The sequence below is a fragment of the Lactuca sativa genome, chromosome 5 (genome assembly GCF_002870075.4).
Source record: "Lactuca sativa cultivar Salinas chromosome 5, Lsat_Salinas_v11, whole genome shotgun sequence".
Taxonomy (NCBI): domain Eukaryota; kingdom Viridiplantae; phylum Streptophyta; class Magnoliopsida; order Asterales; family Asteraceae; genus Lactuca; species Lactuca sativa.
This window is the reverse complement of record NC_056627.2, coordinates 28744098-28754361: the sequence shown is the minus strand read 5'-3', so window position 1 is coordinate 28754361 and position 10264 is coordinate 28744098. Positions and strand designations below refer to the sequence as shown.

Genomic DNA, 10264 nt, shown 5'->3' with positions numbered 1-10264 from the left:
AATAACATATTTCATTTTTCTAGTATTCTATACAATGTTTACTATAACAATTACTTTTAAAACTTATTTTTTTTTGATAAATTTTATTTTAAAATTTACATATAATTTACAGATAAAAATCATAATTTGTCACCTCAAACATGACGAATTAGTACTTAGTAAACAGTTATAATTTATTATATATGATCATAATATCGTGCATTAAACTTCTTTGTCAATTCTAAGTAATATGATACCGAAGTAAATTTAATAATTTAATCATATTTTGATAGAAAAAATAAGAAAATAACTATATCGCTCTTTTTTTTCCCTCAAAAATAACGAAGATGATAAAATATTATATATAGTTATAAACACAAAATAAAAAACTAAAATACTATGATCATTATAAAATTATTAGTATAATATAATTAAACATTTTAATTAATCTAAAACATAATAAAACTTAAGAAGATAAATATTAAATATTATAAAATAATTATAGTTAAGTATATATTACCCAAAAACTGAAAATACAATCTATAAAATCTATTGGTTCTTACAATACCATCTCCTATAACATAAATTCTATATTATCCATTAAAGATTCTTACAATACCATCTCATTTTAATGGATATTTTTTTAATAGTATTCACCTTTCAATAAAAAAAATAAAATAAAATTGTAACAGCACAATCCTATTCTATAGAAAAAAAAAGTAAAAAAAGTTTTTATGAAACTTATAACAACACTGTTTGTATCGGAACAAAACCCCTTTATTTATGTAGCAAAAGGGGAATTAACAACGGCAGCAAGACAGGCATCATCGTTGTAACAGCTGCAGTGCCAAGCCAAACTCCTGCTCTTCACCAAGAGATCCTGCACTCAATCGATCGACGCCGAGGGAATCAAAAGCAGTAGCAGCTATGGAGGTGGAATTGAAAGGGATGTTAACCGATCTCCAAAATCTCAAGACTTCATTGTCGGATCCATCTCATCAAGCTTCCATTGATCAAGTAACTTCCTGTAAAATTTGAATTCATCCGTTTCTTGAATTGCATGTAGTCTGTTTGTTCCTTATGAAGTTCGGATGAAATCGATTAATCCGGTGTGGTTTTCGTGTTAGAAATGTTGCGAATCAGGGGTTAATAATTTAATATCGATGCTTGCAAAACCCTAAATTTCTTATTAGGATTTTTAACATTTTCGTTAATCAGTTAACGTATGTTCTTCTGGATCGGAATAAAAACAAAATGAAACTAGAAATTATTCAATTCCGTTGCTTGTGTGGAATCTATCCCATCTAACTTACACAATGCTACTTCAATATATGTTTTTTGAAGCTAATCTGATCATTGGACATGCATAATGAAGTTACTGGTAGTTTCAATCGATCAATTCCATGATTTTTGTTTCTTTCATATTAATTAGTAATCACACCAACTTAACAGAATGCTTATCTAATTATGTTAAGTTGAAATGTCAGCACGCCTTTAGCATAATAAGTTGATGAATTCCGATACGTTTCACCTTTGTTGTAATCAATTATGACTTTTGTGGTGGCAGATTCGATTGCGAGTAGAGAATCTCACCAGTCTTGCAATGGCTGGATCAACTCGCCGATCAAAAGTCAAGGTTTTGACTTTTGTCTAGATCAATATTCTATATCAGCTGCAACTAATTTCTGTAAACCAAAGTGATTGTAAATTTGTAATGATGCTTTTGATTTGATGTCAGGATATGAGTGCAGAGGTTGTAGACAGCAACCCTTATAGCAGGCTCATGGCACTGCAGCGGATGGGTATTGTGGACAATTACGAAAGAATACGAGATTTTTCAGTTGCCATAGTTGTCTGTACTGAACCCATCTTTTCAATTCATCATTCTTTTGACTAAACTACCCTTCCATTTTTCACACTTCATTGAATTGATTACATTGTTGTTTGTACATACAGGGTATTGGTGGGGTAGGGAGTGTTGCTGCTGAAATGCTTACAAGATGTGGTATAGGTCGTCTTTTGTTGTATGATTATGACACAGTGGAATTAGCCAACATGAATAGGCTATTTTTCCGACCTGAACAGGTGTGAATGTGATTATAATAATTTATAATACAATATTGTTAGGGTTGTAAACTGTAAACTACTTTTGTATATAAGTTGTAACATGTATATGTATATTTCTCAGGTTGGTATGACTAAGACTGATGCTGCTGTTCAAACTTTATCAGAAATAAATCCGGATGTGGTTCTTGAGGTAATATTTGAACAGAACTAATAACATCACAATCACATATCCTTTTTTGTAACTTGTGACTTACTTTCACTTTCTAATTTGTTTAACATTGTCAGAGTTTTACCATGAACATAACAACAGTTCAAGGTTTTGAAACTTTTGTTTCAAGTCTCAAAAACAAATCTTTTCGCCAAGATAAACAAGGCACTGGAGTTGATCTTGTTTTGAGCTGTGTAGATAATTATGAAGCAAGGATGGTTGTAAATCAGGTGACATATATATATATATATATATATATATATATATATATATATATATATATATATATATATATATATATATATATATATATATATATATATAAGTGGATTTTTTTTTCTTTTTTATTGTCCACTCAATTTTTGTGCCTTTCTTTAAATAGTTGAATTCTAACCTAGTTTTGTTTTTACAGGCTTGCAATGAACTGAATCAGACTTGGATGGAATCTGGTAAGTAAATCATAAATGAACTTTTTTTTTTTTTTTTTTTTTTTCCTCATCATTTTGGAAAACTACCATAAAATTCTTTTGAGGGTATTTTAAAATAAGAATAAAAATGAGGGATCGAGTTTTTCTTGGGCAGGTGTGTCTGAGGATGCTGTTTCAGGTCACATACAGTTACTGATACCTGGAGAAACTGCTTGTTTTGCATGTGCTCCTCCTTTGGTAAATATAATGAAACATATCTTTTATTGAGTTTATTAATTTGACATACATATATATACATATAAACTGTATATAAAATGTAATTTTCCTTTTGTTTTAGGTTGTAGCATCTGGGGTGGATGAGCGAACACTTAAGCGTGAAGGAGTGTGTGCTGCATCTTTGCCTACTACTATGGTCAGTAAACTCTCCACTTTTTTACTTTTAAACTCAAGCAAATCGGTTGCTTTTTGTATATTTACTTTTAATCTCTATGAAAAAAATAAATAAATCATATTGTGTACATTCTGGTTTTTATGGGTAACAATTTGAATTATTTTTATAGGGGGTTGTTGCTGGGCTATTAGTCCAGAACACACTCAAGTTCTTGTTGAAATTCGGACAGGTCTCACCCTACTTGGTAAATATTACACAACTCTCTCTCTATTTATTTTAAAATTTTTAATATGTTGTTTTTTTTTTTTTTTTTTTTTTTGTACTAATCTGATAAACATTATTGATATTGATATTATCAGGGATACAATGCTCTAAAAGATTACTTCCCAACAATGTCAATGAAGCCAAATCCTCAATGTTCAAATGGACCTTGCCTAGAGCGACAGGTAAATCTTTTTTTATTTAAAGATTTTTTGAGGTTGTTGGCTGGTTATAATTTATAAATAATTAAATATTATATGCAGAAAGAATACATGGTTGTGAAGCCTGCAAGGGATGCAGCTGCTAAAGCAAAGATGGAGGAAGAATTATCAACAATAGAAATCCCAATCCATGCAGAGAATGAATGGAATATAAGGTATAACTGTTTCTTTTGACTTAATGACTTAAGCACTTAATCTTATTTTTTTGCCTTTTCTTTTCAGTGTTGTTGATGATTGCGAGGTTGATGTTGTAAATGCACAAACTTCAGGTTACAAAATAGTCAATTTGGGTTTAATATTTTTATTTATTTATTTATTTGATTGCTAGCAAGTGTAGTGGATAAATAAAGGAATTAAAAAACTTTTGCAGATGTGCTTCCGGAAGGTCTTACCCGGGAGCTTCCGGATGCAGATGTGTATCAGCAGCCAACGGTCTCAAAAGAAAGTGTGGAGACTGTTGATGATCTTGAAGATCTCAAAAGACAACTCGAGGCTCTTCATGCTGACTAGTTTTCTGATTTTAGTATACAAAATTGACTGATAAAAACAACAATTTTGGCTTATTCCTACTTTTCGTTTTCATATTTTAGACTTGTTTTTAATTTTATAAAAACTTAATACTCTTTTCTTTACATTTTGCTCCAACAAACACTTCAACCAAAAGTATTTTTTTTATTTACTTCTTCATTTTTTTTTGGCTAAACTAAACAGGCGGGTCTTCATGCTAATTAGTTGTCATTTTTCAGAAAACTAAAAAAAATGTTATTTTTTTTTAAATAACTCAATTAGAAATATCAGTTTAATAAATTTCCCTATATCTAATCTAACAGCTACTGTATATTGTGTACTTGTATGCTAATTAGAAGAAGTTAGCACTATGACTATGAATTATGAAGTTGCTTATAATTACATCAAAATTTATTGTCTTTTATGGACAAATAATATTCAAAGATTGTATACAATATCATATTTTATTTGAAATTGCAGTTGATAATGGAATAATTTGCCTCCAAACTTAAAAAGAATCTTCATTGTTTGCCCCGAGTTCTGTCACAAAATAATTTCAAATTTTCAATCATGTATTCATGGTAGCCATGACAAAATCACTACTTTTGCATTGTTTTATCTGATATAAGATGGTCAACAAACATGCTAATTTGTCTTTTCTCAAAACCTATAATACAACATGCAGCTGTTTTTATTTTTACTTAAGATGCTTCATATTTTTTAGTTTGTAAATGAAACTGTCTATTTGGTATTAGTTTTTACATAAAGCTAATAGCAAATAGCAATCAAGTTCGATTATTATTTTACTTCAATATAATTTTGTTTATAATTGTTATAGAAGGTTTGCATGTGGCTATTCAATAAGCTATTTCACATGATGTTTTTTGGGGAGTTAAAGCGGGCAATCACGGCTTCAAGGCGTCCCATATTTCCATGCGGATGATGTCATATCCCTTTGTGATGGGTCACTTCATAATGCCCAAGCTTTGACTCGAATCCACCATAAGCTTATCCTCTTGAAATGTGTTTTAAGTAAATTGGGGATTTTTTTACATGTCTTGTTCCAATTCATTAGTAAACAATACTTACACATAGATCAAGGATTCCAATCCAACGGTTTATGACATCCAAAAACTACGTTACGCTTAATGTGCATCACAAATATTTCAAAATGAGTTGTACTTTTCAAATCAACATTGAATCGCTTTCAAATTTGAATCCAAAGGAAATTATGAGCTAAATTGATGACATTTACTTGGGGGTAAAACCATTAGAAAGTTAAATTATGTCACAATCGCATTTCACAACCTCATTGAAGCTATAAGCTAGCTCGAAAACTTCATTGTTCAGCATTTGAAGGCGGTTGTAGTGGTGGGGTGGGATATGGCAGTGCCATTTATCATTTAATAATATATAAATTAATTAAAGGAAAAATATGTAATAAAGTAAAAAGGATATAAATGTCATTTTACAAACGTAAATGACCAACCAAACAAAAAATGAAACTATAAGGACAAACATATAGTGAATTAGATAGTTGTATTAAATCAACATGTTTGACAACTACATGGACCGATTGTAAAAAAGTCCTACATCTGCAATTATATCTGTATAAAAGTTTAAATATTTACCGCAACAAGTTGTCTAACAAAAAAAAACTTATCAATAGCGATCACAAGTAACAATTTTAACGATGACCTTAAATGCACGAAATTGCAATGACGACATGAGGAGCTACAATGAAGACATTACTACCTAGAATGACTACTTTTGTCATCCTTAAAACCCATATTTCTTGAACTGATTCTTTAATATTTTTGTTTTTAATTTCAGTGGCAATAATGTTATTCTGTTCGTTTGAAAATGTTGTCAAGTAATTATTAAAAGCCTTTCTTTTGCTCAGACGTCTTGGTAACAAATCTTTCTTCCAAACCTAAATATTTTAGACAAAAAAAAAAAAAAAAAAAATTACCCTTCGTTTTTTGAAATATGACCATACTACCCTTCATTGTCGCGGCTTACCCCACAGATATGCCAACACAGACTAAGGACACATATGTCTTTCCAATACCAAGTCTGTGTCAGGTCATTTTGCATGGGAAGAAAGGCTACTATACACATCTCTTTGGATATTTTTGATTCTTCTACAAAAGTATTCAAAAAATACACTACAACTCGTTATCAATATTTTATTATTTTTCTACTTTTACAGACTACAGTAAAGACTTACAAAAAGTTTTACCCATGGACTTATATTAAACACATGATTTGGATACATGTCGTTATTAAAAATGTTTTTTTTTCTCATTTTATATTAAAAAATTTACACTTTTCATATACGTACATACAAATAAATCCTTTACAGATCCGTCTATGATAATGCACTTTAATCGAATAAATTTTTTATTATCAAAAAAATTTATATAAATATAAACCACAATAAATGGATAAAATATAATAGCATCCAAAAAACAGGTTTATATAAAGCCGTATAGCAGTGCTTCTCTTTGCCACAATGGAAGATAATGAGAAGGAATTACAACTCCTCCCTATAAGTATGCCTTATGCCACACCCTCCTACTCATGTGCCTCACCATGGCCATCGGATCTCATGGCTTTCCGATCAGACGACCTCCAACGTTCCTTGGATGGTGGTGGTGCAGGTGGAGGACCTTCCCTGGACCTCCAACTGTCCATCAGTCTCCGGCCAATTAAGCCGCCGTTTGCGGTGGAGACGGTAAAATGGCGAGTGGCGGAACAAATTCATAGCGCCGCCATGGAGAAGGCATACGCGGAGCGCGTGAAGGAGATGACACGGCGGGAAATAGAGATGGCGCAGTCGGAATTCGCACGTGCGAGGCACATGTGGGAGCGGGCACGTGAGGAGGTGGAGAGAGTAGAGAAGATGAAGGAAAGGGCCACGCGTAGGGGTGTAAATGAGCCGAGCCGAGCCCGAACATTCCTAAGCTCGGCTCGAACTCGTATAAATGTATGTTGGCTCGAGCTCGAGCTCGGCTCGTTTCGAGCCCAATTTCAAAGCTCGTGCTCGGCTCGTAGGAAAAAGAAGAAGCTCGAGCTCGGCTCAAGCTCGGCTCGTTTTGTTTGTCACGCGAGCCTAAATGAGCTTAGGCTCGACTCAAGCTCGTTTATGGTTTTTGGGCTCGTTTAATTTTTTTATCATATATTCAAGGGAATAATCCAAATTCTAACTTCAAAACATACATTCATAGATTCTCCATTTGCATTGATTTAATGTCTAAAATATAACCATTTATAAAAACATAAAGAGTAAAAACTCAAATTACAAAAATAGTAGTTAAACTCCTAATTACTGAATGACTAGAAATAGACAAATCTTCCTTTATGCAGCTTCACTCCTCCGATACACAAAACCTGCAAAATGTACAAAGGAATCATTTTTTGAAATATTATTCAGATTAGCAATTTGTTGTTTAACACATCTAATTACCTTCAATTACTTTGTGTTCACCTCAGGCAGTAAAACCTCAATAGGAAACTCCTCTTTCTACAAAATAAAAAGGTTGAAAATCAATAATTTAAACTATTAAAATAAGAATTATAATGTAGTTTTGATTATTTCAGATATACCTTTAATTTTTTCTTAACTCCATGAACTTGCCTAATCCAATCTCCTCCGCAAATCAACATTTGTACAGTGTCGGACCCCAATGAAGCTCGATATGGATCAATCACTCTACCCCCGGCACTAAAAGTTGCTTCAGATGCAACAGTAGAAATCGGGATTGCAAGTACATCTCTAGCCATCAATGACAAAACACGATACTTTAACTTGTGCACATTCCACCACTCTAAAGCATTAAATGATTCCATTCCTGTTTGTCCTTTCTCCCTATAAACACCTTCTTCTAAATACATATCAAGCTCTGACTTTTCTGGTCTCTCCAAATCTACAGTCTTTATGAACTCTCCAAATGCCTCCCATCCAGATCCAAGTGATGTACCTTCATTCAACCCTAAAACATTTCTTTCATGTTCACTTCCATGTGCTGCAGATTCCCTAACTAATGTATCATGCATCTCTAAATACTCTGAATACATTTCATAAAGTGCATTCTTCACTTCTTTAATGTTCTCGTCTGAATTTTGATAAAGTGTTGGAAAACAAAATTCAACCAACTTCATCTTGAACCGTGGATCTAACACAGAAGCTATTGCCATTACAAGGTGGCACTCACCCCAATACTTGTCAAACTTTTCCTTCATTTTCTTCACCATATCACGAATAAAATCATTTGCAGATAATGAACCTTTATCAAGAGTTTGCTTCACTCTAAACACTTCAATTAGATATAAATTAGCAGTAGGATAATCACTGCCTGAGATGATATTCGTGCACACCTAAACATAATCGTTGGATTTAGTCAACAAAAAAATCATTTATTTTTAAAATATTATGCATATTAAACACAAACCTTAAAAACCTTCAAAATTTCACATACACTTTGAACATTTTCCCAATCTTCGTCAGTTGGCAAGTGATGAAAATGTGGTTCATACTCTGCATACCTGAGAAAACCACAATTAAGGTGTTAGTGAATATGACCATGTGTTAAAAACTTTAAGGTATATTTTATTATACCGTGGGAAAGCATCTTTGAACTTTAGAGCCATGCATAACATATCATAGGTTGAGTTCCATCGTGTTGGAACATCAAGCATTAACTTCCGATCACGTATTTGCATTTGATGTGCAGCCTTTGAAAAATTTAGACGTCTACCCTCCGAATTGTTAATATACTTTATACCCTCACGAACATCACCGATGATATGATCAATTATTGCAAGACCATCTTTCACTAGAAGATTCAATATATGTGCACAACACCGTATATGAAATAATCTACCACCACATGAAAGTTTTCTTACACGCGAAAAAGTTTCTTTCAATCTTCTTAAAGCTTTGTCATTATAAGCTGCATTGTCAACTGAGATGGTGAAAATCTTATCTTTAATTTCCCACTCTTGCAAACACTTGTAAATACCATCAGCAATATCAACCGCAGTACGAGGAGGAGGAACATGTACAAAACTTAATACACGTTTCTGTAATCTATAGAAAAACGTTGAGATATAAATTAAAATATGATAGAAAGAAAAAGATAAATAATTAAATATTAAAATTGAGCAACTTGTTAAACCTCCAATTATGATCTACAAAGTGTGCAGTAATAACCATATACTCAATTTTCTGATGCGAAGACTTCCAACAATCAGTTGTTAAACTGATTTTAGAGGCAGCTTTTGTAAGGGCTTTCAACCTTTTCTTCTCATGCTCGTATACCTTAAAACAGTCTGATGTAATTGTAACTCTGCTTACTTTCTCAAACAATGGAGTAGCTGTCCTCATCATTTTCACAAACATGACATCTTCCACAGTAGCAAACGGTTGCTCAGTACTTAGTATCCAATTAGCTATGGCCTCCCTCATCTTGTTTTCATCATATTTTGTATCCGGTCCGATCAATGGTGGCACAGAATCCACATCACACCCACTAGGCTGAAAATTTAGTTTTTGTTGGTTTTTTTGCCATTGTTTATGGGGGATACAGCTGTTTAGGTGTCTTCTATATGATGATGTAGGACCTGAACCAGTAACAGCCAACCTCGACTTACAGTGAGTGCACTCGGCTTTTTTCGTACCATCTCGGAGTGTAACTACAACAAAGTCATCCCATACTTTTGATGTTTTTTTTCGTTTTCTCGTTAATTGTACTTCATCTTCACCAGCTTCGTTATTTTTTTCTGTCACACTTTCATTTTCATTAGGAATTTGACTTGTCGTATCTTCATTTGGAGTAGTTGTGTGATCCATACCATGTACTAATTGTGTTGACGGATTATCAATCCCAACACCTGTTTCGACCCCCATATCATTTATTAGACTTAACAGGTTTGTTGTAGACCCTCCATCATCCATTGAATCTTCATAAGAAACCAATACAAATTTTAGATACATCAATTTGAAATAATATTTATGCAAAACTAAACAACTCACTATAACACCATGAACACCAACAAATACACATAATATTTATGCAAAAGTAAATTGAAAACAACAAACAGGTGATGAGGTTGCAATTTGTAAAAAAGGTGAATTAATATGTAAGAAAAGAAAAGAAAAGCAAACAGGTTATCACATTGCTATATACTTAAGTTTCAT

The 10264-nt window shown here is 32.5% G+C and overlaps 3 protein-coding genes across 3 annotated transcripts; 2 read left to right on the top strand and 1 right to left on the bottom strand.

Annotated features, from left to right (window-relative positions):
* The first annotated feature begins 769 nt into the window (after positions 1-769).
* On the top strand, positions 770-4187 carry LOC111880518 (ubiquitin-like modifier-activating enzyme 5). The gene is made up of 14 exons (XM_023876946.3): positions 770-996; positions 1547-1615; positions 1718-1831; positions 1936-2064; positions 2168-2236; positions 2332-2484; positions 2667-2703; positions 2837-2919; positions 3020-3094; positions 3243-3317; positions 3433-3519; positions 3598-3710; positions 3778-3824; positions 3926-4187. Exons 1-14 carry the CDS (start codon positions 907-909, stop codon positions 4063-4065), a joined length of 1281 nt encoding a protein of 426 aa, XP_023732714.1. The 5' UTR covers positions 770-906; the 3' UTR covers positions 4066-4187.
* Positions 4188-6561: 2374 nt separating this feature from the next.
* Positions 6562-7279, top strand: LOC111880519 (uncharacterized). The gene has a single exon (XM_023876948.3). It carries the CDS (start codon positions 6578-6580, stop codon positions 7229-7231), a length of 654 nt encoding a protein of 217 aa, XP_023732716.2. The 5' UTR covers positions 6562-6577; the 3' UTR covers positions 7232-7279.
* Positions 7280-7401: 122 nt separating this feature from the next.
* Positions 7402-10021, bottom strand: LOC128134107 (zinc finger BED domain-containing protein RICESLEEPER 2-like). Its single transcript, XM_052771530.1, has 6 exons — positions 9243-10021; positions 8684-9154; positions 8517-8610; positions 7672-8442; positions 7553-7588; positions 7402-7455 (listed from the first exon to the last, which is right to left on the bottom strand). Exons 1-6 carry the CDS (start codon positions 10019-10021, stop codon positions 7402-7404), a joined length of 2205 nt encoding a protein of 734 aa, XP_052627490.1.
* Between the last annotated feature and the right edge of the window lie 243 nt (positions 10022-10264).

Coding starts and splice junctions, on each gene's coding strand:
- LOC128134107 (XM_052771530.1), bottom strand. CDS start 10,021: ATGGATGATGGAGGGTCTACAACAAACCTGTTAAGTCTAATAAATGAT. Junction 8,443..8,516: donor AAATTTTGAAGGTTTTTAAG/GTTTGTGTTTAA, acceptor GATTATGTTTAG/GTGTGCACGAATATCATCTC. Junction 7,456..7,552: donor TTGAGGTTTTACTGCCTGAG/GTGAACACAAAG, acceptor TACATTTTGCAG/GTTTTGTGTATCGGAGGAGT.
- LOC111880519 (XM_023876948.3), top strand. CDS start 6,578: ATGGAAGATAATGAGAAGGAATTACAACTCCTCCCTATAAGTATGCCT.
- LOC111880518 (XM_023876946.3), top strand. CDS start 907: ATGGAGGTGGAATTGAAAGGGATGTTAACCGATCTCCAAAATCTCAAG. Junction 2,237..2,331: donor ATCCGGATGTGGTTCTTGAG/GTAATATTTGAA, acceptor TAACATTGTCAG/AGTTTTACCATGAACATAAC. Junction 2,485..2,666: donor CAAGGATGGTTGTAAATCAG/GTGACATATATA, acceptor TTGTTTTTACAG/GCTTGCAATGAACTGAATCA.